Genomic DNA, 27,347 nt, shown 5'->3' with positions numbered 1-27,347 from the left:
AAACACAAATGCACAATAAATGGCTTTACTATAAAAGCAGAGAAACATAGATTGATATAGAACTGAATCCTGCAATAATTGTCTTACAAAACTACTCCAATAGTTAAGACAAAACACAAGCAAACACACAAAATAAAAATATCTAAATTCTAATGCTGCAAAACAAACAACTGATACCCCAAGAGAGACGGTTTTGTGCCTTCACTTGGCCTCCCTACTAGGTAGTAGTTAGACAAAATGATCAGCTTCGCCGCTTGTCTTGGCGACGAGGTATGGATCAAGGAAGAAGAACGGACTCACAATGATGCGATCCACCTTACTTTGATCTCTGCCTCATCTTTCGACGCTTCCTCTTCAGTCTCCTCATGCGCTTCTTCTTCCACTGGAGAAGGCCCAAATATGGGTAAAGCTAGCAGCAAATGTAGCTAAGAAAACTACATCTTTCTTAAAATTTCTAGCAACTATTATAACATATTATAAATAGAAGATATAAGGAGAAGTATTAACCAGCAATGATATACCAACAACAATGCTTGGTCACCTTCACCATGATAATGATAAACTATCAAAGGAGCATGCAACTTAAACTCGCAATTTCTAAAACTAGCCTCTAATAAGTTATAATAATGGTGCTCATGCTGAAGATGAGCATACGGGCTAAACTTGCAATACTATTTCCTTTTTTTTTTTCGTCACTATTCTTCGATGATGATACTACTATACGCAAATAAAAAGATCCAAGGTAACATTTTCAAGAACAAAAAAGGAACATCTCTATTCCCTGGCAATAGATTATATCAGAAGCAGATGACGTTCACAACTTAAACATAAGAATAATAGATTCATCGTTGAACATGTCAGTTAGGGTTATACAAGTGTATCTAATATATGGGATCTAGCTTTTACTTTACACTTACATGGTAAAGACGACTTGCCAATCTTAGATTAACATCATCGCAAATACAAACATTAAACGAAACAAACCAATACTACCATCATGTGTGAACTAATACACAAGCAACGGCAACGATTCCAGATTCATTACCAGATTAAAGACAAGAACTTAGTTGCACATCCGCAAAAACCGATGATTATAGCCGAATTACGAAATGGCTTCCTTTTACATGAAGCAAGAACATTATTTTTCCTACACCGACCAAGATTTAGAGGCTGGCGATCGTTATCTCACCTTCGCCCTCATCTCCGGCTCGTGAAGAAAGACTCCCTTGCTCGCTTTCCGATACCCTTCTCTCGCAAAAGTCGGCGTCGAGTTGGGGGCGGAAGAGATAGGTCTCGCAAATTATTTATACGGTCAGGTTTAGGCAATACAAAGAAAACAAACGCCCTAAGGGTGGGTTCGTAATTTTATAAATTTTGGCAACGGACGGCCTTGATTTGATGATGGTTCGTTTACGTGGCAGTGACAATTTCGACAAGGGTAAAAGTGTAATTTTGGCAAAAACATTACCGTTACCGCAGGCATCCTTCGTTATTTCTTACCAATATTATAGACTATCGCTGTGTACTAACAAATAATCTATAAGAATTAATGTCATATTATACAAGCAAGAAGAGATAATATAGTTTAAACATTGTATGCAGACCAAAATATCATTCAGAAAGATGGGTACAGAATGCCAGGATTATGTTCCAACAATGGGCAATATTACTTGCTTCTCTATCAAAAACTTTTAAACAGAAGTTTTATTTTGGTGACCTGGAACTGCAACATTTGCAACAATTGCCTTTCTACTTAACAGAAAAGTAGAACAGTTTCAAACTTTTGATGTGATTAACCATATAAATACATTGGTGTACTGCATAGATGTCATGAGAAAGAAGCACAACATTTGAGTTGCCAGGTAAAAAAGATAGAAATATGATAAATCTTTCCACAACCATCTGCAATGTCATATAACTCATACATGATACAAACTCACAAACTGTGTAAAATATACAACAGCATTCCCGAGTAAATAGACAAGTGGAAATTCCATATAGTCAATCTGGCTGAGTAGTTGGTAATGATTTGTTTCATTGCATGATTCGCGATGTCGGGAGTGAGACAGTTCCTCTTTAAAATCAATATATTGAAGAATTTATTCTCTTGTCCATATATCTTAGATGCTATTGATAGATTAAGTGAGGTCATTCTCGTCTAAAGGTTCCTCTTCATTGGTTGCTTCTTTCTTGATCTCTTTCAAGTCTCCGGTTGGAAGTTTCCTTGCAAGCCTAATTATCTGCAGCAATTGAGAGTTGTTCATCGTCATAAAAAGAGCTATGTAAAAACTAGTACAAATGACTTGCTTTAAACAAGCACAAGAGAATGATTGAAGGTATATGATAAAGAGAAATTAAGAGATTGTGGAGAAGGATATGCACATCTTCAAATAGAAGAAAGAAACTACTTTTCGAAACTAAATGTTTGAGTACAATTAGAAGACAGAAAAATTACCACATGATCGAGATTTGAAATGGCGCTTGAGTGAGCAACACGTTTAATTTCTTCAGCATCACCTTCCTCATAAGCAGACAATAGTTTCATTGCACAGCGGTTCTGGTCACTGTTAAGGAAGGCTGCAACTCTGAAAAGAGTTCAAGAAGAACATTTTTGAATGATCAGCAGAAAGATAAAGAGAACTATCCACCTACAGCAATGCTGCATTGTGAGAAAAGGATTACATAATAATTTCAAATCAGCTATAATCATTCTATGCAGCATATAACACCAACTTACTGAGAGCAGTCATTGTAGCATTTCTGAGCTTGCTGAAAATCGTTCGCATAAAGGTAAACTATGATTGCACACAGATAAGCCTGCATCAATAAGAACCAGGAATTAAAAGAAAAGAATTAAAGACATGCAAAAAGGAATTAGAAGTTTCAGTTTAGGACATTGGACAGGACAGAAAGTCTTAATATCAAATTGCTAGACATACAGGTCACTAAACAAGACCAAATTCTAATCCATATAATATTTTGATATTTTGAAGAACAGAAATCTGTCTAGCAATTATTCCATCCAGCCATTTACATTATCAGTTATTACTCCAACAACTTAACTAAGGAGAATACTATTAACTTCATCTTAAAGACAAAATTGCCAAGCAGTTGAATATACTCAACACTGTTATTTACAGCAAGAATGAAAATCAAAATTACCTAGACATGCAATCCAAGAAACAAAATAACAAATTGAAGTTTTGAAAAGGAATCTGCTGTTAAGATGGTAGCAAGCATCTAGTAACTTGGAGCTCATGGGATGATCTGACATTCCAGCCTCCAGGCAATCAAGAGGTGCTGTTCAATAGATATATGAATTTCCACTTTCCAGAAACCAGCCTATCCAAAATTATTTAATCTTCAAGTGATGATACAAATTTCAAAATTGCAGAATCGACCATACATAGTAGGATCCTAAGCATATGCAAAGATGTCCAAGTGGGTTCAAATAGATGGTTAGTCAGCAAGTTAAGATGCTTAGGAATAGTACTTGTCCTCTTTAGATAGTTAAATGACTGGCATTGTTATTTCAACAAATGTTGGTTCACCCCAAGTCCTAACAGATAGATCTTTCCATCAGAAACAGCCAACTATTACATTTACACATACACGCCAGAAAAAGTCAGAAACCAATTATATGAGAAAGACATCAATTCCTTATACTCACCAGAAAGAACCATCCATATTTTACTCATATATTCAGAGAATTAGCAAGTTATTACAATTTAAATGGCACAAATGAACACCTTGCATTGACTGTTGACAGCATTGCACTTATCAGCTGCTACACCCCATCTCAAAAGAAATGCTGCAGCATCTGTATACCTGCGAAGAACGGTAAAGAATAACTGATGAATCAAATAAGATATGAAAGAAGCATGGCACAGTTCAAGGTCTATATAAAAAAAAATCCTTATTCTGACATCTATTCACTAATACCAGGGTACATAAGGTACAGGACAGAAAGAGCAACAGCTGCATAGCATGAAAGAATTCTTAAGCTTCTCTGATTCGTACTGCTTTACATTGTCTACTCCAAATAGTAAAATTTAAAGGTGTTGCTATACCCACCTAATTTAGGGAAGTGTTAAGAAGGCAAAGAAGATATCTTCGGTTCTTAAATGGAAGACTACAATATGATTTGTTATCTCTTATCAGAGAGCTGGACAATGAGAGAAGAGCTGGAAATTTAGGATTTATTTTGGAAAGAACTTAACACCTTTGAGTTAAAAAAAAAGACAAGAAGAGAAACACAATATCTTCTCCTAGATTCTATTTCTATGCTAGGAATGATGAACATGAAGAATAAATTTAAGCAGCATCAACTGAATATAGAACCAGAAACTGATAAATAGCTAACAGAAGAAAGGACATCAATAAAAAGATTAATGGTTTCTCAAATTTCCTTTTCTTCAAATAGTTATCAGAAGACAATAAGAAGCTTTTGCAGGTTCTCTTTCCACACTTTAGAACTTGTGTTTGAAACTGCAATCTCTTAGATTACTGTTCAGTAAAAATTCAAAAGATGTCTAAATGTAAATTTTTACCTTTCAAGTTTAATATAAATACTTGTGGCAGCACGATACAAATCAAATGCCATTTGCTCCTTTCCATCATCTTCTAAAAGTACACAAGCATCAGTATACATTCGTACAGCTTCATCAGGAGAAGCATCTTCCAAAGCGCTGAATTCACAATTAAAAAAGTATAAGATTGGTCCCATTGAATTTCTGTTGTATTAGACAATTAAATTAGCGCCAAGGGACTGACAGAACGATGTGTACCTAGCGCCCTTTGCGAGAGCATCAGAAGCAGGTTGTGATCTTCCGCATTCACTGTACAATTCAGATGCTCTTCTGTAATGGTCAGAAAGTTCATTCCAGCGTCCAAGTTCCTTTGCCAGAGCGGCAGCAGATTCCATGTGCTTGGCAGCATCCCAAGGCATATCGAACTAGTCAAGGTTAAACATGGAAAATTTTCAAGAATATGCAAATAGAAGCAACAAGTTTTAACAGTGAGAAGTGGATACGAGGAAATCATTTCTTGTCCCTTTGAAGCCTTCTCAAATGCTTCTTTTGCTTTCTCATTTTCTTTTCTGAACCTGTAGCTGACAGCTTCAACAGAAACAAAAGTTCCTTTTAAAGTAAAGCCAGATGCATTGACTTAATAAGAAGAAAAGAAGGGCAATCATTTACTGACCAGCTTGCTCATACAATGAGGTAGCAGACTTCCAATCAGTACTCCATCTAGTAAAACTGAGTTTTGTTCTGCATAACAAAAGAAAGATACAACTAAGAAAATTGCTTTCCTTTGCTCCTTACTATCATGGTCAGAATTGATTCTGAGAGACTTTCTAATTGATTATTGACAAGAAACTAAAGGCTGATAGAATTAAAGCAGCCATACTTCCTCAATCCTATTGTCCGAAAACGCAAAAAATTTTACTGCTGCCTCTTAATATCTATTGAGTGACTGTTTGATCAGATCTAAAGTACCGACCATTTAATCAGCAATAATTTGGAAACTTCCAGCCATAAGATTGCTTTCCGCCTAATTATTATCAGATATTACACCAAAAACGATTTCTTTTTCCTAATATGTTACTCAATGAGGCTTCAGAAACTTAGATTTATCATGGTTTCTTGAAAAATTTAGGATTCCAACCAAACGAGAAATCAGATTTCGGGAATGATGGATCCAATGTAACGAGATCTACTGAACAAAAGATTACTTCTCCAGGAAGGAACAAATAGATCTTCTACGACAATATCATTCATTTATCCGATAATGCTGAAAAATCAGTACTTATTCCGATTCTATCCGACGGAAATGTACGAAGAACGATTGCCAACAAACGATAAACCCTAACTAAGAAAAGATTCCAAAAACTTCAAGATAGATCGCGACGAGCAATCGAGGATTACAGGTAGATAATTGAGAATAAAAGAGATGAGAGATTACAACTTATCGGCCTTGGACATAAGCTTATCTGGGTCGGAATTCGCCATGGCTGCGAGCTATCGAAGGCTTTCTCTCGTAGCTCACGTCCTTTAGGTAAATATAAACTCCAGGGACTTCTCATTTGCATATCAGCCCCTGAAGTTCCTACTCTTTATCGATTACTCCCAGAAATCTCCACACGAAAGCTTAGTCCACGTTTAGTTCGTAAATAAATTATATTTTGATCAAATTTTGTTCATAAAAAAAAGATTACAAACATACTTATTTTACAGATAAATTTTCTTTCATAACTTTAGTAAACGTCTCTTTTCACATATACCCCAAACAATGTTCAAAATTATAAACATTCCCAGGGTGTAAATGCAAATACAAAATTTTAGGGGTGTATAAGACAAAATCCCGAATTAAATATGTAACCTCTATTTTTAAATTCAATTTTTATTTCTCCATTGCATATTTACCGGCCTAATACAAAGAAAATAAAATTAAAAAAAAATATATTACATCAAGCCTAAAAAGCATATAAAAATAAAGTAAAAATAAAAATTCTCTAGCAAAAACAATATAATATATCTAGAAGGTGGGAGGACCAAATTTTCTCACCATTTTGACCAAGACCAAGGTGATGAGGATTTCAAAACGTCAACCCTCCTCCGTTTGCCATGGTTGACATATGACTTGAAAATCAAAACAACTTAATAAAAGCAACGGTTTTTTTTTTTTTTTCAAGAGAGATTTCATGATCTTTTTCCCATTTCCTAAGAAGAATTTTTATGCCATGAATCAGATACTAAATTTAACCAAAAGATTTTTACCAAAAAAAGGAGAGCAGAAAGAGCCAACTTGCCCATTGGATGTTAGATACTGTCTTGAGAATAATGGAGATAAGGACACTATTTTGCAGTCTCCAAACTACGTGCATCAGCTTTTGAGGGTTTGCTGATATCATAATCCAATGACATATATGGAATTTTTATTCTGAAATCTAACAACTGAAGTTTTTATTAATGGGCGATCGAGAGAGTTTCGCGATCATACTGCCTGAATCATTAATGATAATCTACCAATCCATGCCCCCACCTAGCTGGGAATGGAAGGTTACGAGTCCAAAACTGGGACCAGGCATCAACTTGCAATCAATTAGAATTGCAGGACATGATCTAGGAACTGACGTCATGTCACATTCCAAATCTAGTAACATGCCTGTGGGCTGAAACCACCCTCCCAAATCCAACAAAGAGTTGTTTCTTTAAGGAGGAATTCTCTTTGAAGAGCCTCCGATTCCTTTCCGAGCCCAGTGCAGTGAATGAGGAGAAAAAGGAGAGAAGCAAGTGGGAGAAAAGGTTGGGAGGTTTTCTTTGCTTTCCCTCATGTAGGACTCTTCTTATGCTATTCTTTTGAGTGTACTAAAAAGATAGATATAAAGTCATACAATGATGTTTTGGTTCCTCTATCTCTATTCTGTTCTTTATAATTTTTTCGACAGTAAGTCTATGTTGTCAGATGTATTTATAGTTGACTATAATTCTTTTTTCATTGCTTGCAAGTAGATTTAGGTGCATCTTTAATTTCTTTCCTTCTTTGCTGTCTTCCAGAAATTTTAGTACTGTAAAATTGTTTTGTTATGTTGCTGCAAGAGAGAAGCTGAACTTTGTTTCCTAGGCTTCTTATGGTTATGTGAAGATCTAGAACTCAGGGAATGAAGCAGTATCTTTCTATCTTTAGCATTGATGATGAGATAAAGTCATACCAGAATCTCCTTGCAACATCACACAGGAAGAGATCAACCAGGCTAGTATCACCTTTCTTCTTTTGTGCTTTTCCCCCCTTATTTTAGTTTAGTCCTACTTCCTGCTGTCTTAAATTTCTTTCTGATTAATCCTACAGACAAGACCATGATCTTGTAGATCTCTTCAATGGAAACTTCGGAGATGCAATTGTGCAGAACCAGGCTCATGAGTCCTCTCCAGCTGATAAGCAAGCTGAGATGTTTGAATCCAAACTCATGTACTCCAGTAATTTGAGTCAAGAAGACGAGAAAGCGTCGTGGGAGGGAATGGAAGAGGATCTGTATTCGGATTTCTTCTACGGAATAGAATCTTCGGAGATAAATGGTGCTGACAATTTAGTTAAATCTGAGAATCTGCATGTTCCAGAGCCAAATTTGAGTGGTAGTATAGTGAATTTGCCGGCAAGAGGTGAGGACAGTCATCAATTAAATATAACCTCTGAGAGATCACAGAAGGATGAACATGAAGCTACCGTTACTACGTCGTCTGGTGGATCTGGTTGTAGTTCTAGTAAAATGAGACATCAGGTCCCTAGGAATCAGAATCAGAAAAGGAAGGGAAGAGATGGAGAGGAATATGAATGCCAAAGCAAAGTAAGTAACTATTTTGTATCAGTTTCTTCCTCTTTGCTTTGGGATCTCGCATGCTTTTGTCTAGAGAGGAAAAGATGATATCAGGCAATTGATACTAGCATAACTTTTAGGCTTTTGACATTTTCCAAAAAAATGCAGGAGACTGACTATGAACAAGGTGAACCAAAAAAGCCGCCTCAACGATCAAAATCGAGCAGAACCCGTACTTCGGAAGTTCATAATCTTTCAGAGAGGGTATCATTTAATGTCTTAATATGAATCATATAGTTTCAGCAGACCAATACTTTCTGCTCATACAGTTATTAAATTTTGTAGAGAAGAAGGGATAGAATCAATGAAAAGATGAAGGCACTAAAAGAGTTAATACCACATTGCAACAAGGTACAATGTATGGTTCTTTCCCTTCTGGACTACTTTTATTCATTTGATGCTGATTACAGTGTAATCTTTCAGTCAGACAAAGCATCGATGCTAGACGATGCAATTGAGTACTTGAAATCACTTCAGCTACAACTTCAGGTATAGAATCCATCTTATCCAGTTGTTCTGAGATTAGAATCTTTCATTTATTTTCTTTTTCAAAACTATAATTTACTTGTGACCCTTATCTTAGTTAATGTGGACGGCAACTGGGATGGCACCAATGATGTTTCCTGATACCCAACACTGCATGTCCCAAGTGAGTATTGGAGCAGGTCATGCTCATATGCTTTCTCTGCATGGTAATACACAACCTGCAGCAAGAGGCTCCCCATTTAATCAATCTAACACAACACAGGCAACAACATATACTTTATCTGATACAGATAACTCAGTAAATTTCGCGAGTCAGATACAGAATATTTATCAGCCTGAATCATACGCTCGCTACCTTGCTCTCCATCGAATGCAACCAAATCGTCAGGTCTGTTGCTCTGACTTTTAATTGTAGCTTATCTTTTGTTAATGTAACTATGAGAGATTATTATTCGCAAATTCAATGATGCAGGCAATGAATCAGTATGCTGATGGATCTCACATGATGCAGCAGAATCAGATAGCAGGGTTAGAGAGCAGCAGTGGCTTACCTATTGATAGAGAAATCCCTCCTAATAGTATTTGGAAGGACATCTGTTGAGAAATCCTCAAGATGAGAAATTATTATGGACTCAATTAAAGTGACAATGTAATCATTTCATATGTCATTACAAATAAGAGTTCAGAAGCAAATTACTGATGTGCTTTCAGGATTTAGTGGTGATTCATTACTACTCAGACATCCAAAATCGAAATTTTGTCACCAAAGAGGGTGATCTTTCATTTCATTACTGAGGGATTCCTCCTAGTAGTATTCGACTAGTGTGACCATTTTCTAATAAGATTTAATAAGTGCATTACTGATGTAGAGGAAAAAGAAGACATGCCATTTTTATATTACCAAGTTGATCTCATTCAGGACTTTCTGTCTTCTGAGCACTTCTGAGCACTTCTGAGCAGTCTATTAATATATTAGTTGCCATAACTTCATTGTAACTTTCCTCTACTAATTTATGTTTAATTTTAGCATATTCTTTCCTCCTTTTATTTGTTTATTTATTTTTAAATTTTGGCCTCTCCTAGTAGGGTAACTCATAAGGATGAAAGAACTCTAAAAGGTAACCAAGATTTCAATGCACTTATGGTGTTGTAGGCAGCTCCTGCTCCCTTCTTCTTGATTTCTCTCTCTCTTTTTATTCCTTTTTTTTTCTCCAAGATACAGGAAGCTTGAGAGGGAGTGATGCATGCGACTGTTGAGCTAATTACTGAACATGGCTGTTGACAGACAGAGACAGACAGACATACATTATTCTAAGGCTCTCTTTCTATCCATAAGCTGGATACAGTATGCCCTTTGGCCTTTCTACAAATTTCTTCACTGTTATTTCTGCATATTTTCTCAGTCAACTGATTCCAGTGATATTTTGGTTGTTTGATTTCTCAGTCTCTCCTTCATAGCAGTGTCTCCTTTGACAGTGATATGCCTGTCTTTTCTTGATCTAAAGCAGAAGCCAACAGAAGTCTGCTGGTTTCCATTTAGATAGCAAAAGTTCCAAGAAAAGTTACAGTGGCATGAGTTATTAATCATATGTGATTTGTTATGGGTTCACAATCATTATACTATCATAATAATTAATCATCCTCTCCTTAATGGTCCACCCTCACTAGAGAATCAGATAATGAGAAGATGAAATAATTTTTCTGAATCATTAAAACTCATATTCTGGGAAGTAGGAAAAGGAGAATATAGAACACCAAATATGACTGAGGGATCTGCCACCTTTGGCTCATGACTTAATGAATGATTTCAGGAGTTAAACATAAAAAGTAGACTATGGATACATTATTAGAATGCTATAATCTCTCAGAAAAAGATGTGATAGTTCTTGCTCCAGAACCATGCAGACAATATCTGCATCAGATCTTGTGATCCTTCTGGATTAGATTGCAATATCTGCAATCTTGTCAACATCCATTTGTGGTGGGTCATCATAGGCGATTTAAATTAGTATGATTGCATACATGATAAGAGATATGCCTATCCATGGACCGCACGTTTGGACCCCATAGATAACTTCTGCCAAATCCTTAGTTACATAATGTAGTTATACTAAGCCCTTCTGCTGAAACATAGCATAGACATAATTAAAAAAAGGTATTAATGGTTGGATTTGAATTAAATTGTACAACACTGTCGATTAATTCTCACTCTGATATGCATTTCATTTATTAGCTGACATCAATCTCATTTATAACATATGATAAATTTATATATATTTTTTTCTCTTATCTTCCTGAATATGGATCTTTATCTGACTGCATAGTACAATGACCAATATAAGATGGCCCATTCTGTTGACTGATAGACATCTCTTAGATTGTTGACTGGCTATGTCATGTTTCATGAGGCCTATGCCATTATTGAATAGCTAATTTAGTTATGGCATTCAGTAAAATGTCATTGCAAACAAGGAGGAAAAAGAAAAGGTGAGCTTGGCACTGCAAGCTAGAATTTTGATAAGAGAATTCTATGATCCAAGAAACAAATATAACTGGAGCTATGAGATGAATATATTGTGTATGACAATGTTCAGATAACTTCATATAAGGATACAATAAAGCACCCTTCACTGTCCAATGTCAATCAACCATCTAAAGCATTAGATTTCAAGGGATTCTGAGATAATGATTACTAAGGTTTCTAAAAGAGCCCGTATTGGTGAAGAGAATTTCTGTAACCCATTCAGGTTTCGATCAAGCTCTGCATTTGTCCTTATCAGTCAGATTATGTTTCTTTTGCTTTGATCATTTTTACTTTATATCTCTATCCCTAAATATCATACTTGTATCCATTTAGGTACCCCGCTATTTTTTTCCTCATCATTGAAGGTCCACAGATTTCTTGATCACATTAAGAGAGTATAGATGGCGAGAAATATTAAAAAGAAATGCTTTTGAATAGAAAATAAGAGCAATATAGCTGGGTATTACTCATTGAAGTGAATTTCAGCCTAATATGAAGTGTCTATCTTCACAAAAAGGGAGGAACCTAATCAGACTTGGGCATGTGTTAGACCATCTAAATGATTTATGATCAATTTATAATAGCTATAATCTCTGCAGGGTTTATTTAGGCTCCATAAACCTTGCCTAGTTTCAACAAAGACAAAAGAACCTCATTCATGTCTGGCCGCTCTTCTGCAGAGAAGCGAGTGCAGAATAGAGCCAGTTCAAGAGCACCTGCAGCCTTCTCTTCTTCTAGTTCAGTTGGAATTTCCATATCGGGGTCTACTATCTCCAGGACACTGTCAAGTCCATTTGCAAGGGCATTTTCCACAAGCTGCTGCAACGTTGAGGGCTCACCATTGTTACTGACTGTTCCAGTTGGCCTTCTCTTGGTGAATAACTCCATCATGAGTATACCGAAGCTGAAGACATCCACCTTCGTCGTCACTGTCCTCATATAAGCGAACTCTTAAAGAACAGAAAGAAATTATTTCAGTAAATCAAGCATCCAAACTGTTGAATCATGTCAGAAACAATGGAATATATAAACCATTGATAATCATATATGAATAAGACTGCAAACAATTGTTATCAAGTATTGAGCATTTAATATGTGAGATTAGATCAAATGGTCAAATGGTTATACTTTACATACACTTGTGAATATAATAAAAAAGTCACAGGAATTATTCTACTAGAGAATATTAACCAGGGAACTAATCAATTGCAAAGCAAAAGCATAAGGAAAGAACATTTGACTGACATTAATTTTTTTTTTTTTTGGGTCAGATCTTATCTTTTCACCACTTAAATAATAATGCAAACAACCAACTCACTCAAAAGAATAAAATGGAGAGGATTAGATAGGTTACCTGGAGCCATGTAGCCAATGGTGCCTTGCAATGCAGAAGATGTGGATTGGTTGTTAGAATCCAGCAAATGGACACCCAACATGCGAGCTGTACCAAAGTCAGCCAAATGGGCTTCCCAATCTTGATCCAGAAGAACATTTGAGGGCTTAAGGTCACAGTGAACAATAGGGGAACCAAAGCCTGAATGCAAGTAAACAAGAGCATGGGCAACAGATGAACACACATGCAACCTCTCATAGACTGTCCACCTTGATCTATTTCCTCCAAGGCCATGTATGATGCTCTCCAAGTTTCCATTTTCCATAAATTCAAGTACGATAGCTTTAAGCTTCCCTGTTTCCCAAGCATAGCCAATCACTTTAACCAGATTCTTGTGCCTCAGACGACTCAATGTCTTCAATTCAGTAATGAAGCATTTATCAGACTTGATAGGAAACTGATCCAAGTTCAGTTTTTTCACAGCTACAGGTTTCCCATCACCTTCAAGGTTTGCTTTATATACGGTGCTTAAATTGCTTTCACCAATCACGTTGTCTTTACTAAAGAAACAAGTAGCAATCTCTAACTCACTTTGGGTAAATCTCTTCAAGCCTGTGACAACTGAAGGTTCACAGACGCTATCAAGCTCTTCAGGGTCTTTCTTTTTATTGCACCGTTGGAAACTAATTATACCTACTAAAATCAAAAGCAACAGCAAAGAAAGACAAGATAGCACGATAGTAATAATCAGTGCCTTCTTCGAGAACTGGTGTCGCTTCATGCTGCAGGAAGAGAAGAATTTTGAGCCACAAAGCTCTGGATTGCCTTCCAAGCTTGTTATGTCCAAGTTCTTGAAAATACCATGATTTGGAACAGGACCTTCAAATTGGTTGAAGGAAAGATTGAGTCGTCTTAAACTTGTCAGGTTAGCCAAGGTCTCGGGAATCTGTCCAGTAAACTTATTTTGAGAAACATCGAGGGAAACAAGGTGCTTAAGTTCTGCTACGCTGCTGGGTAATTCCCCATTTAACTCATTCTTTGATAGATTCAAGCTAGTAAGCAAGTCAAGCTGAGGGAAAATGCTGGCAGGCAACAAATCTGAAAGCTTGTTAGCAGAGAGATCAAGTGAGTATAAGTTCTTACATCCTTTGAGTGCTAAAGGAATGCTCCCTGACAAGTTATTGTTTGAGAAGTCGATTGCTTGGACCATCTCCAGTTTTCCAATTTCCTCAGGTATATAACCCACCAAAAAGTTATTTGACAGATTGAGATATATCTGCATGCTCGTCATACTCGCCATGACAGATCCTGGAATCAGCCCAGTTAAATGATTGTGTGAAAGATCTAATGCCAAAAGTCGCTTCAGATTCTCCATAGCTCTTGGTATTGAGCCATTGAGCTTGTTACCATGGAGATCAATATAGGAAAGAAACTGGAGATTTGAAATTGTTTCTGGGATTGAACCAACAAATCTGTTGAGTTGCAAATTGAGAACGGTGAGCTGCTTCAGCTTAAAAACCTGCTCAGGGATCAATCCTTCAAGAGAATTATCTTCCAGGTCAAGTTCTTGAAGAAACGAAAGTTTTGAAATACCTAATGGGATATGTCCTACGAACTTATTTCTACCAAGTTTTAATGTTAATAGCATGCTAAGATTGCCAACCTCTTGGGGGATAGTTCCAGACAAAGAGTTACCTTGTAACCTTAAGATTCTTAAGCTAGAGAGCTTGCTGATACTCGGACTAAGTGGTCCGGTGAAATTGTTGTCTGCCAAATCTAGTGTGCTAAGTTCACTGCAATTGAAAAGGTCTTCCGGTATCATTCCAGATACTAAGTTATCTGAGATCGAAAAGAATGTGAGGTTGTGCAGCTTTCCTAACCCCAAAGGTAAAGCCCCAGTAAATAAGTTGTGACTCATACTAGCATTTGTTAGATGAGAACAGTTGGTGATGCTTGGAGGAATTGGACCATCAAAGGAATTATTCTGAATAACTAACTTCACCAACATATTAAGTGATCCCAAGTTGGACGGTAATGGTCCCGACAATGAATTATAGCTAAGAGTCAGATAGGAAAGATTTGTCAGTTTCATCAGTGACGGGGGAACCTTACCTGTCAATCTATTTGAATGAAGAGTCAGTGACTGAAGTGAACTAAGAGCACCTAGTTCAAATGGTATAGATCCAATTAACTCATTCATGGAAAGACCAAGAGAAACTAATGACTTGCAGTTAGAAAGAGAAGCAGGGATTGATGAAGACAACTTATTGTCATACAAACGTAAAGCTTGCAAATTGACAAGATCGCCAAGTTGGGGAGGAATTGTACCAGTAAACCTATTGCTGTAGATGTTTAAAAGAGTGAGATTTGTGCATCGGCCTAACTCTGGGGGGATTTTCCCTACAAACTGGTTCTCGAACAGCTGAAGTCTCATCAAATGCGAAAAGTTTCCAATCTCAGGAGGTATGCTTCCGGACAACTGATTCATACTCAGGTCTAGAGTTTTCAGATTAGTTAGCCTGCCAAATGAAGCTGGCAATGGGCCGACTAAATGGTTTATGTAAACTTGGAACACCTCAAGATTAACCAAGTCGCCAATGCATGAAGGGATCATACCAGTCAAGTTGTTCACGTCAAGGCCCAGAGCAGACAATTGGGTGCAGATGCAGATAGTATCAGGAATGCTTCCACTAAAGTAGTTGCTGCCCAAATCCAAGATCTGGAGACTCTTCAAGCTGCCTAATTCTGGAGGGATTTGACCAGAGAGAAGGTTGGCGTAAAGCGTCAGCTCCTCAAGCTCAAGGAGAGATCCGAGCTGAGGAGGGACCTCACCGGAGAAGTTGTTCAGAGTGAAATCTATGACTTGAAGAGTTGAGATATTGGCAAGGAAGGGAGATATGGTGCCTTTGAGTTGAGTATCAATAAGAGTGATGGCATTGATAGCATTGGTGGATGCAACACAGGAGATACCAGACCAATTGCAGTGATGAGTGGAAGCAGTCCAATCGTCCAATGCACCAAGAGGGTCTTCAGAAATTGCACCCTTGAAGGCCATCAAGGCCTCAACTTGGATGTCGGAAATCGATACCTCGGAGACCACCACGATGAAGAGATGGGAGAAGATTAAGCCCAGCAAGAAAGCTTCGATTTTCCATGCTGCCATTGTTGCGTAAGCAAAGATAGAGTTCAGTGAGACTAGAATGATCGAAGAATTAAACTTTGAAAGGCTTTTAAGGATTGAAGTCTTTGGGTCAACTGATTCATATAGCGTCAAATCCATCAACGCGTGATAGAAACAATTGGGCCCTGCCAAACTTATAGAGTAGAAAAATTGGCACCAAAGATACCTTCGCCCACGAAAAAAATCGACCGGCGTCCTCTAGCCGACATCAAAAGTTCACAGCTTTTTAGAGCAAAAGACTCCAAAGTTCGATCTTTCAAAGCTATTTATCTCTTTCATCAAAAACCCAACAAAAGAGCATCAAAATTACATCAGTAACAGCGATTTTTGACAGTTCTAGCAGATAGCCATATCAAATATGCTTCGAATTTTGATCTAATTCTCATGGGTATCTTATATTTAAGCAAAATGTACACCCCTTCCGACCTATATATGCATTAAAATCCACTAAACAAAGAAGCAGATTTCCATAAAAAACAGCACCTTTTGGCAATTCTATCACATACCCAAATCAAAGAAGGTTAAAAAAAGGTTCGATCTTATCCACAAGGTTAACTTTCAAACAACCAAAAGGTGCAGCCTTTTCTTTGTCTTTTCTTATGCGCGTATTCAGGAATCGATCGCCTTCACAAGATAGCAACAAGCACGGTCGAAATCAAAATCATTTGACCAGTGGGAGGTGGGCTCACGCGGGAAAGAGAGGGAGTTGCGGAAATCAATGTCACAGCTTACGCTTGAGAACATCAAGGTGAAGCGGATAAGTGGAGGATTTTGCAGCAGGAAATGAGGGCGAAAGGAGATGAAGTCAAGTCCTATTCGAAGGACAACAGGCCTGGGTGGGTTTTGCTTGTGATGACCAACTTCGATAAGTTTAGAGGGTTCACATTAACACCTGCAAAGCTTTTCTCTTTTTTTTTTTTAATTTTAATTTTTTTTTTTATGAGATCCTTGCTTGCAAAGTAAGAAGAGAAAGTTAGGCAAGAGAAAAGATTATTTCTTGTTTGCATACATCTCTTGGAAGAAAATGGATCATGGATTCATGGTTCTTTGTTAGGAATTCACCATATATCATAAGCATAATCCATAGATTATACATCGTAATGGATCTAATTTGAATCCTTTATCATAAAAAATTCATCAAATACCAACTCTGACGTGATGATGTTAGGAATCAATAGACAAATAAGGTGAGCACCCTAGGATTAGAGGCTTATGGAGAAGGAAAGATATGCTCGAACAACTCATCTTTTGGGATATTAACAATCGACAAATAAGAGTTACATGTAATCAAATACTCAAATGTGCCAAATTGCAGCATCTTGACTAGATTTGACCACACTTTGACTTTGACTGGGAACAGGATGAACGTGGTCAAAGTTAGTCAGCAAGCTAACCAAAAAAAAAAAATATAATTAGCACCAAAATAATTATTCTCTTTCAAAATGCTATCATATTAGTTAAATCTAAGTACTCACAATTAAAAATATAATCTAAATCTAAAAAAGATCATCTTTCTCTTGCAAAAATGGTTGAAAAAATAGTTTATAATACAATAAAATAGATCTTATCTGATGCGAAACAAAAGTCGAAGATAAATATTTTATACTTCTAAATTTAAAAAGAGTCAAAATATTTTGTCATTTGTGTTTATTAATTTTGACAATAAATTATTATAACATTAGGTAAAAATTTAACTTATAATGATAATTTCGAAAGAGTCAAAATATTTTAGTGGCAGGGGTGGGCACCCCCGCCTTGTGCAAGAATGATTGCAAAGTCCTCCCTTCGTTCCAAAATGTCGAGAATCTTTTTTACTTGTAGACAGGCTCTCAACACAATCTCATGGGCTCTGCCCACATCTTTGAACAAAACACAGATCTTTCCTATACTTTTAACTCAGATATTAGTTTGCCTTCTTTTAAGATATTAGGATTTTAGACTGAGTGATTGAGGAGTAAAATTTCCAAACTACACTTAACACGATTTTGATTTGACATATAGACCCTCCCATTTCAGTAGATTTTTTTCTCTCTCATCCCCAAAACTTTGCATAATAATATTCTTCTTCCCCTCTTCACCCTTTTCTTATTTCCTTTTTCATATCATACATGATACATAGGAGAAGAGAATTGTGATGGATTGGTAGTGTAAGAGGATCTCTGAGAAGATAAAGATATGCAAGGTATAGAGAAAGTATCTATTTCTAGAATTTAATTTATATGCACATAACTTATTATGCAGGTATCGGTCATATAACTTTGAATTAAACCTACAAATAAATCCCTTTCAAGGGCCAATACCTTGGTCGCTTGTGTTCTCCCACCGAAAGACATGGACATTGTAGTGATTTTGATACCTTGTCGTTGCCTTGGGATAAACGTACTATGAGAGGACGAAGCTCAATCATGTACATAGGAAGGTATGGTAAAACAAAGGTTTTTCTTTTTTTTTCCTATTTATTATTCTTATATTTTACTTTTAATATCTCGAAATTATTTCAGATATTTTAATTTTAGCTTTTAAAATCAGTAAAATTTAGGCGTTTTTTTTTTTAAAAAATATTGAACAAAAAAAAGTGGTTTAAATAAATTTCTCTATTTTGAACAATAGACTAATTCTCTTAAAAAACAAACTATACAAGTACGTGACAAAAAGGTGACATAATCGGTTCAGGAAACGAAATAAATATTTACAATAAACTGTGAAAATAAATATAAAAAGAACTAATCTTTGGGAGCGGAAAGTGCATTGTCGGTTTTACCCTTGGACCCGGTCCGGCTCACGGAACCGCGAGAATAACCCGAGCCAGGAAAAAACCGGCCGAGCCCCAAAGGCAATCCCGACCGAGCCGAACCGCGAAGCGAACAGACAGGGACGTTTAGAACCGGGTCGACTCGGACGTGAGCCGAGTAGGATCGCTCCATTCCCCTCGGCCTCGGCCTCGGGCCGCCATAGAAGCTCCCCGGCGAGCTGGAGCTCCGGCCCAAGCCTTGGAAAACCACCTTCCCCGAGGAGCTCATCCGAGGGCTCTCCAAGATCCGAGGCGGATCGTGACGCGGCGGGGCGAGGCGGAGGCGGGGAAGATCTTCGTGATCAGTGCCGGACGAGGAGGAGGAGGAGGAGGAGGAGGAGGAGGGGGAGAGGGAGATCGTCTCAGAATCGGAGTCGCGGGGAAGCGGGAAGGAGAGGGGCGAGTTGGTTAAGGTGGATCTAGGGTTCCGGTGGAGGAATTGATTGGGAGGGTTAGGGTTAGGGTTCTTGGGCGGGGATTTCTTGAGGAAGAGGAGGTCTCTCCACCGGATCGAGCACCGTGGCGCCCGGGGGGAGAAGGCGTAGGGATCGGATCCCGAAATCTCCGCCAAGGATTTCGCTGGCTCCGGCAATCGGATCCGCGGCCGCGCCGCCGCCAGATGGAGCGGGACGAGCTTCCCCTCGGAGAAGAGCTCGTCGGCGTGGAGCATCGCGACGGGGTCATCGAGCCGGAACTCGAAGTCGACGAGATCCTTCATCTCCGGCGGCGGCGGCGGCCGCAGCGCCTCGTCGCCTCCGGCGAGGTCGCGGGTTGAGGAGGAGATCCTAGTGTTGAAGCAGACGTAGTGGCTGTTGGCAACGGCGGAGGCCATCGGCGAGCATAAACAAATCGGGAAATGATCGGCGATCAGTACTTGAGTAGAGTTCTTAGAGTCCAATGGTACGTCTATAACCTTTATATATAAGCGGTTCAGTTTTTACTGTAGATTATTACCATTGTAAAAGGCTAAAAAATAGAAAATTTCCCTCAAAATAATCATTTAATTATCACTGAAATTATTACTTCAAATTACGTAACCACAGTTAAAACTTAATAATGATTGACAAATTCTTTTAGATCGATGCAAATTGTTCTAAATATATTGAAAATTATTTATTATTATATGATATTATAGTACAAGAGGATATATAACAGAATCACAGAGTATTATGAAATGGTAAAAGATTATGCACAGTATTCTCAAATTATATAATGGAATTTAGTGGACCCAAGGCTAGGTTTGGTGCACCAGCAAAGGCCCCCACATTACCACTGAATAAAAAGGAAAAGAATTTGCAATCTGGCATCAATCTGAATAGAATATTTAGCCTTTTTGGACACCTAGCTCTTAAATAAATTGCCTACATGTAGCAGAACAGAAAAAGTTGCAGAATCCTTTCTGCCATTTAAGATGAGAGAGCATTATGCTTTCTTCAATGTCCATCTAAACTGCAACTCCACTATTTCCATGTGATGCTGTGGCTGAGAAGATGCTCTGGATTTGACCCACTCATTTATCAAGGGGGGAGCAACCTAAGCTTTAAGGCCATAGAACATGGGATTTCGATATCTTTATTTGTCTCCTCATACCCTGATAAGTGGAACTTTTTATTTTTTTTAGCTTTTACTGCCTCTTTTTATTCCCAAAAAGAAGAGATGGGAAAGAACAAGGGGCTTGAGGGCTTCTTGGTTTTCTTTTTTTCTGGTACAATGTTATGGCTCCTAGTGCTTGCATATAATTAGAAAGTGCTAAGTTGTCAAAGATGTTACTGAAAGAAGAGTGGAGGGAGATTTAGTTCCATTATTTAGGCCTAGGTTTCTAATAGATTAATTTTATACTTTGGTCCATAGGCCCACTTCAGTGGCCCAAAATTGTTCTTCAGAAGCATTAACGAACTCATATCCATATTCAAAACTGTGTTTTTCTCTTAGAAATTTGGCTAAGTCCATATCTAGGATAAGATCCGTGTTGAAATTTTAGGCCACCGGTGGTAAGGATACATTAATTATGTTAATTTTCTCTGAGCATTCTTTTGAATCTCCCTACCTATGCTTAGGCAGTTGCTATTGGAAGTATTGAGTGATCATTAATTCTTGGACTTCTATTTTTGTCAACTTGATGTTTTGTGAAGCATGTTTCATCTACTTGTGATAGAGAAATATAAGATCATGGATGACAAAGATTATGCTGCCTCACAGTGTAATCTCCCTACCCTAAGTATTAAAATGCATAGTAAATCTATCATTGCATAGTGCAACTTGATTGCCACTTGGATTTCTAAAGAATACGACTTAGCAGTTAACAGCACTGAATACCTCACGTTGAGAATTTGGATATATTTGACTTTTAAGAGCCCTTAGGTGGTATCAGTGTTTACCTAATTAAACAATTTTGAAGCAGTTTAGAAAAAAAGACACAGTATTGTACTGCATAAAAGAAGACCTTATAAAAGATTAAGCAACTTGCAATTGGCTTTCTTCATTCAAGAAGTCAGAAGAGAAAAAAAATGAAGAGTTCAACTTGCCTCATGCGAATACAGAAAATCCACTGCCTTTGATCCAAGTAAGCTGCAAAACCAGCAACATCTCAATCTCCATCACTTTCACAGATGCAGAACTCAATTGAAGAAACTGACTGCTATTAGTTAACTACTTAACTCAATATTTCAAGTTTTGGTCAATTAATGACCTGGTCAATCTCATCTTCCTATTCGACTAATACTTCATCTTAAGTCTTGATCAAGAAACAATGGTGCTTAATAGTCTAACAACTTTGATTAGCATAATATTGTTACGCAATTTGATATGATGAATAAATGACCAACTACATTAAAATTTCTTCATTAACCAACTGTTTGTGATTTAAATCATTAAGTTTCGACATGTCTATAAGGGTATTGATCTGCTTGAAGCCTTCAAGGTATTGTAAAATTATTAAGAACCCGCAGCAGACAGTCAACGTAGTTAGGCAACTATAAACAAGTACAAAATTAGTGCCAGTCTCTACCCTTGAAAAAAAAAAGTGTCGCTCTCAGATTGAACTACTCAATTGATGTTTTTTATACTTAATTCGGATAACTATTTTGTAGGTCCCTATTTTCATTTTGAAGAGGGAGATGAATCCAAGTCACAATCAGAAGAGGACATTTCAAGAGCCTATTTGTTATTCTCAATGGGAATATCAGTTGAAACATATCATATGTATGCTATAAACTTATTCAGAGGACATTGTTGTTCCTGTTCTTAATTAACTATACACAAATCATCATAAGGAATGGTGGTCTAAATTCCTGCATAGATTGCGATGAAGTTACAAGTTGACCTGTTGATAGAAGAAAATAACCTTGTCTACATTGATCAGTATATATATATATATATATATCCACACTGGTCTCTGAAACAGCTTACTCATTTATTTGGCAAGTTCAATGCATCTTGTAGTCCTTTGAATTGGTCTTGTTAGCTTCTTGACATGATGACAGGTACATCTTTGTCACTGGACAAGGGAAGGTGACTGGAAATTGGTTGTTGGTATGGAGATTATTTTGATCAGATGGCAGTAGACAACATTCAAGTGGTGAGTTCCAGCAGGAGGCTTAATTACTCATTACAGAGATCATAAATCATTCTAAATGACCACATTATACTTTGTCAGTTGATGATCAAATAAGCTTCTATTCATTGTATCAATATAAGATGTTGCAACTACTTGTCTTAATATTTGTCTTGGCTAACCCCCTTTGTTGCAATTTGTAGCCATTCGATCATGATCAGACGGTGACAAATGCCAACAGGCAGGTGGAGGCCCATACTGCCAGTCCTAGTCAATTGTTGCAATGTTGGGTGAGAGCGATAACCCTTGGTATGAAAGTTTAATTATGTCAAAGCTACACTTATTTTGCATGCTGTTGCAATTAATTAGATGATTTCATGCATTGTGATTGATGAATGTGAGGTGACATCATTATGCAGAACCTTTGTAACATTACATTTGATTGAAGGTAGTATTACAAGCTTATATACTCCATTAAATTACATTCTACCATACCAAGTAATTCCATCTTTCTCTTTAATAGCTAAAGTTTCCATACGTGTGTCAGGATGAAGCATGCATGATATGGCTAGGGGCCCACAAACGGTCATCCACATCATCATTCCACGTGTCATGTCACAGTATCCAAGAAGTACATGCTCTTTTCCATTCTACGGTTCCTAACTTTGTATATATATATATATATATATATATATATATATATATATATATCCTATCTTTCTCCCCCTCTTCCTATTATTATTCAAAGCCCCCTCTTCCCCCTCCTCCTCCTCTCTCCTCTTTCCACAACATGAGTTTGATAAGCATGATGGAGGCAAGATTGCCTCCTGGATTCAGATTCCATCCCCGAGACGATGAGCTTGTGCTCGACTACCTATTAAATAAGGTTTCATTTGGCGGCAGCGGTGGCGGCGGCGGTGGTAGTAGCTTGCATGGCTGCGCCATGTTAATCGACGTGAATCTCAACAAGTGCGAACCATGGGATCTTCCTGGTGAGTTCTAATAACCCAACCACCACCATCTTTTATTAGCACATGCACCCAATTAATGTTGTTGCATCATACAACTACAACTATATACTAGCTCATGGCATCATCTTTATCTTCTCTTATTTTTTTCCTTTTTTACCTTAAAGGAGCACACTTCATAGTTGATGTTGTATCTTGCTTTAATTTTTTTTTCTTTTTTTTGAGTGCAAGAACAATATGTGCTATTCAGGATCCTTTTGCTCATATATTTTATGGGATTATATTTTAATGCTTATCTTGTTCCTTTTTCTTTTCCAAATTTATGATGAGAACAATATTCCCTGCTCTGGTCCTCTTCTTGGTTTTCTCTTTTTCCATAACTGAAAAATATTCCCCTGCCAAGAGTTTGGCCCTTTCCCAACTCTTCATGTGTCTTCTTTCAATGATGATGCTTTGCCAACTTTATATCCTCAACTTACTTTGCTCAATAGTCATAGAAAACCTACTTTAGATAGTGACAAAAACACAAAAGACTACCATCATTTTTCCCTTTTATGGGAAGTACTAAAAAGCTTACAAAAATTAATTTTGTTTTCTGTCCTCTGAAAAGGTTGAAGTTACATAGGATTTCTAAATCTTTTTAAATTATTTACTGCTCAAACATATCCCTAATTTTGGCCAATCAATTTTCATATATAACCTCATATGGATTTCTTAAAGAGATGCGGAAGAGCATGATGTCTTCTTCCTTTGGGCTATAGCAGTAAAATGGAGTCCTCTAATGGAAACTATAGATATGGATGAGAATTACTTAATGATGACCAATAATAAAATAACATAATATGCTATTTAGCCCTTAATAGAAAAATTAAATAAAGACCTGTGAATACTTAAAGAAAGGAGTATACTATTTGGTTTAATTGCTCATACTTTCAAAACTAGAGACCATTCAATAGTAGAAAAGAAATAAGAAAACATTAGCTCTCATATGGTATTGAAAAAAAAAAACAATATAAAGTAATTAAAACCATTGATGAATTTTTGTATCACTCATAATTTTTTATGCAAGTGCTTATCCAATAATCTTCCTTTTTGATTTATTCGAAGCTAGCCTATAAAAAGTGCATCCTGTGTTAATATTTTCTTCAATAATAGTTTATATGATAATTCATATTATTTTTTTCCTTCTACATATATATGTATAACCTATTATTAAAACATCAAGGCATCAAAACAGTAGTTCTCCCAACTAGTAATCTCATTAGCCATTAACAATCTTAATGATGCACTTAACCTTATATATATGTCTCAGCAATGGCATGTGTGGGAGGGAAAGAGTGGTACTTCTTCAGCCTCCGCGACCGGAAGTACTCGACTGGCCAGCGCACTAATAGGGCAACTAGGTCGGGCTATTGGAAGGCAACCGGTAAGGACCGGGCGGTGAGACGACGAGGAGTGCTCGTCGGGATGAGGAAGACTCTGGTCTTCTATCAAGGAAGAGCCCCTAAGGGGAAGAAGACTGATTGGGTCATGCATGAGTTCCGCATGGGAGGAGAAGGTGATCATGTACCCAAGTTCACGTTCAAGGTAACCACTATACAGTTTATATTCTTGAGTAATTGCAAAAAAGTAACTATCTCATGTAGATAGCAAATATCATACTTGTTGATCATAGAAAGAAAATTAGCTAGAGTGGAGAAGGTTAATTAGGAGTTTGTATAAGAAGTAGATGTTTGAATTTTCCCAAAATGACAGATATGCACCTATAAGATGTGTGTTAAATTGAGAGGTAAAGGAGATAAAGCAAGAGTACAATTCTCCATTTGCTCATGTATCCATGCATGATTATAAAAGCTTTATTTGGAAATAGAGAAGATAGAGAAAAAGAATGGGTCAGAAGGTTAGCATTTAAATTTGTAATAAACTCATAAATAAGCCAGAAATAAGGCATAACATATGTATATTCGCAGACCGTTATATCCATATGAATTTTGAATTTTATTGTATTTTGTTTTTCAGTTGGATGGTCATGGTTTCACATTTATCAATTCAATGAACAGTACAGACAATAACAGTTGATTAGTTTTACTATACGATGATACGTAATTAAGTAGATTTGAATTTTAGTAGAAAGAAAGTTGTTTGCTAATTGTTATACAAATTGTGCTCTAGCGTGAGGCTAGTAAGATCCAAACTAGCAGTCAAATTGGCATATATATATTTCAAACGTATTAATCTTCACCAACCATTTAGAAAGTGAAAGATGTGTACAGATGTTAAATTAAAGACTATAAGGAATATTGTTTTGGAATTAACCAAGCTCTTGTGAATTATGGGCTGAATCAAATGCTTGGCTAAAACTACTTCGGATGGAGACTTTTACTGAGATAAGCTCTGTGCGATCAAAGGGATTAAAAATCTCTTAGACTTGTTCTTTTCTCTGTACTTATTAAGCTTCATACTTTATTCATGTGTCTTTCTCGTGCCAGCTATGGATTGTAGTTCCTCATCTCCATTTATCTTTCTTTTATTAGCTATTGCTTTCAGGAATAATTATTTTATGATATATATTATTCTCTTGTCATCATCCTAGGGCAAGAATATTCTATAATTTACATAACCTCGTGTTATTAATTTATTAAAAAAATGTCAACTTACATATAACATCTTAAACTCTTTTTCTTGAGCTACTCTTATTATTTTATTTCTAGGGTAATCAAATAATTATCCTCGAATTGATAGGAATATGAGGATTAAAATCAGCGTTGTCTTTACATTTGAGCTTTTAGTGCAATTGATGAGTTGGCGCTCTCCATCAAATCAACTTCCTATATATTTTTGTCACATTAGAAGTGAATTATAACTCCTTTATATTCTTGGTGAGTTACTAGAGTAATATAACTTATGTCTCTAACCACAAGTCTCTTTAACAAGATCACTTCTTACTATGAACAGGAAGACTGGGTCTTATGCAGAGTATTCTACAAGAGCAGAGGAGTCACCCCCAAGCCAACAACTGAGACCTTCTACAATGACTCAAACACCACTAGCTCAATTCCTTCCCTTGCCACCGGCACATTCATCGCCTTCGACCAAGCTCCAGTGAGCTTTGAGGAGTATGAACAAGTGCCCTGCTTCTCCAACATCCCTCTTACCTCTCCTTCTAACATGAGAGATTTACTTAGCTAATGGTAGACAATTCCATATGTGGAACTTTTTACTCTCTCTCTCTTCCTCTCTGAATGCAGTAGATTTTAATAGCATGCTTGTTAGGATTCAATGTATACCAACACAGATCATGAAATGGATTCTTAGTGTTGTTGTTGTTGTTGTTGTTGTAGTAGTAGTAGTAGTATTCCTCTGTAATTAGTTTGGTTTGTTGGGGTATATATACAGTCGTGGATTATAATCATGGGAATTTTTCAAATAACATCCTACAGTTTAGTGATTTTGAGTTAAGACCTTGTTAATTTGACTAAACTACCCTTGAGCGTGAAGCTATAAAATACCCATTGAAAACATTTTCTTACCTGACCCATACTAACCAAATTACTAAAATACCTCTGACCCACTTGGGCTAAAAATCCAAAGTCTAGATGCCTGGGCTTTAGAGCCCAGTGGACCGTTGGCAAATAGATATTTGAAATTGAGGTCAGCAGGCAACCCAACTCGTATCGAACCGACTTCTAACGATAAAATGGTTCAACTCGTATCCAAATTCGCATCCGCATCCGAATTAAAATATAGTTCTATATTTTTTTGTTTTGTTTTAATTTCACAGGAGGAGAAACATAAACATAGCGAAAAGTAGCCCTGTGTAAATAATAATTCCCATTCTTCCTCTCTCTAAAGAGAATAATGAATCAATATATTAATATCTCAGTTAATAGACGATAAATACTCGTATATATTTCAGTTAGTCCATTTGGAATAATAAATATCACTATGATGGGCTTCCTTATTCATAACCTGACGATTGGCTCGTTAGACATACGGGCCTCACTCTCACTCCCTCACCCTTTTCATTATCAACATTTTCTTACTCCATGATCTAAAACCTCTCTCAACTTGTCTAGCATCTGCTTCGAGTCTCATTCTGAAACACTGATCAATTTATTTCACACCAAAAAAAAT

General features: G+C 36.9%; 5 protein-coding genes and 1 long non-coding RNA gene across 18 annotated transcripts; 2 read left to right on the top strand and 4 right to left on the bottom strand.

The window, feature by feature from the left end:
- Positions 1–24: 24 nt before the first annotated feature.
- Positions 25–1,323, bottom strand: LOC140772183 (uncharacterized). Its single transcript, XR_012106261.1, has 2 exons — positions 1,190–1,323; positions 25–382 (listed from the first exon to the last, which is right to left on the bottom strand). It is a non-coding gene; the product is annotated as an uncharacterized lncRNA (long non-coding RNA).
- Positions 1,324–1,789: 466 nt separating this feature from the next.
- On the bottom strand, positions 1,790–6,096 carry LOC140772025 (gamma-soluble NSF attachment protein). The gene is made up of 9 exons (XM_073113901.1): positions 5,965–6,096; positions 5,203–5,270; positions 5,017–5,117; positions 4,788–4,954; positions 4,551–4,688; positions 3,750–3,828; positions 2,738–2,817; positions 2,456–2,585; positions 1,790–2,240 (listed from the first exon to the last, which is right to left on the bottom strand). Exons 1-9 carry the CDS (start codon positions 6,009–6,011, stop codon positions 2,139–2,141), a joined length of 912 nt encoding a protein of 303 aa, XP_072970002.1. The 5' UTR covers positions 6,012–6,096; the 3' UTR covers positions 1,790–2,138.
- Positions 6,097–7,156: 1,060 nt separating this feature from the next.
- Positions 7,157–9,556, top strand: LOC140772230 (transcription factor PHYTOCHROME INTERACTING FACTOR-LIKE 13-like). Of its 7 annotated transcripts, none has more exons than XR_012106269.1 (9): positions 7,157–7,307; positions 7,560–7,755; positions 7,852–8,347; positions 8,486–8,581; positions 8,663–8,728; positions 8,801–8,866; positions 8,961–9,026; positions 9,154–9,251; positions 9,336–9,556. XR_012106269.1 is itself a non-coding variant. In XM_073114201.1 (9 exons), exons 2-9 carry the CDS (start codon positions 7,664–7,666, stop codon positions 9,462–9,464), a joined length of 1,137 nt encoding a protein of 378 aa, XP_072970302.1. In that variant the 5' UTR covers positions 7,157–7,307; positions 7,560–7,663; the 3' UTR covers positions 9,465–9,556. The 7 variants fall into 7 exon arrangements, 6 of the variants coding, with proteins under 6 accessions (XP_072970302.1, XP_072970298.1, XP_072970301.1 ...); XM_073114201.1 differs by having other exon boundaries at positions 9,126–9,251; XM_073114197.1 differs by having other exon boundaries at positions 8,961–9,251.
- A 1,866-nt stretch (positions 9,557–11,422) lies between these two features.
- On the bottom strand, positions 11,423–16,725 carry LOC140772089 (uncharacterized). Of its 2 annotated transcripts, XM_073113982.1 has the most exons (3): positions 16,068–16,725; positions 12,742–15,876; positions 11,424–12,337 (listed from the first exon to the last, which is right to left on the bottom strand). In XM_073113982.1, exons 1-3 carry the CDS (start codon positions 16,108–16,110, stop codon positions 11,994–11,996), a joined length of 3,522 nt encoding a protein of 1,173 aa, XP_072970083.1. In that variant the 5' UTR covers positions 16,111–16,725; the 3' UTR covers positions 11,424–11,993. The 2 variants fall into 2 exon arrangements, with proteins under 2 accessions (XP_072970082.1, XP_072970083.1); XM_073113981.1 differs by lacking the exon at positions 16,068–16,725 and having other exon boundaries at positions 11,423–12,337; positions 12,742–16,036.
- Positions 16,726–18,557: 1,832 nt separating this feature from the next.
- Positions 18,558–19,524, bottom strand: LOC140772558 (uncharacterized). Its single transcript, XM_073114683.1, has one exon. It carries the CDS (start codon positions 19,522–19,524, stop codon positions 18,625–18,627), a length of 900 nt encoding a protein of 299 aa, XP_072970784.1. The 3' UTR covers positions 18,558–18,624.
- LOC140772559 (NAC domain-containing protein 21/22-like) lies at positions 19,456–26,538 on the top strand. 6 transcript variants are annotated; one of them, XM_073114689.1, is made up of 8 exons: positions 19,458–19,592; positions 21,782–22,269; positions 22,449–22,554; positions 22,665–22,693; positions 22,793–22,876; positions 23,065–23,237; positions 24,526–24,800; positions 26,169–26,538. In XM_073114689.1, the coding sequence occupies exons 6-8, from the start codon at positions 23,189–23,191 to the stop codon at positions 26,400–26,402; spliced, it is 558 nt and encodes a 185-aa protein (XP_072970790.1). In that variant the 5' UTR covers positions 19,458–19,592; positions 21,782–22,269; positions 22,449–22,554; positions 22,665–22,693; positions 22,793–22,876; positions 23,065–23,188; the 3' UTR covers positions 26,403–26,538. The 6 variants fall into 6 exon arrangements, with proteins under 6 accessions (XP_072970787.1, XP_072970790.1, XP_072970788.1 ...); XM_073114687.1 differs by lacking the exon at positions 22,665–22,693 and having other exon boundaries at positions 22,449–22,535; XM_073114690.1 differs by lacking the exon at positions 22,665–22,693.
- The last annotated feature ends 809 nt before the right edge of the window (positions 26,539–27,347 follow it).

This window comes from Typha angustifolia, chromosome 12, assembly GCF_048772165.1.
Source record: "Typha angustifolia cultivar Huaian chromosome 12, ASM4877216v1, whole genome shotgun sequence".
In the NCBI taxonomy this organism is placed as follows: Eukaryota; Viridiplantae; Streptophyta; class Magnoliopsida; order Poales; family Typhaceae; genus Typha; species Typha angustifolia.
The sequence above is the reverse complement of the archived record's forward strand: the minus strand, read 5'-3'. Positions and strand labels throughout refer to the sequence as shown.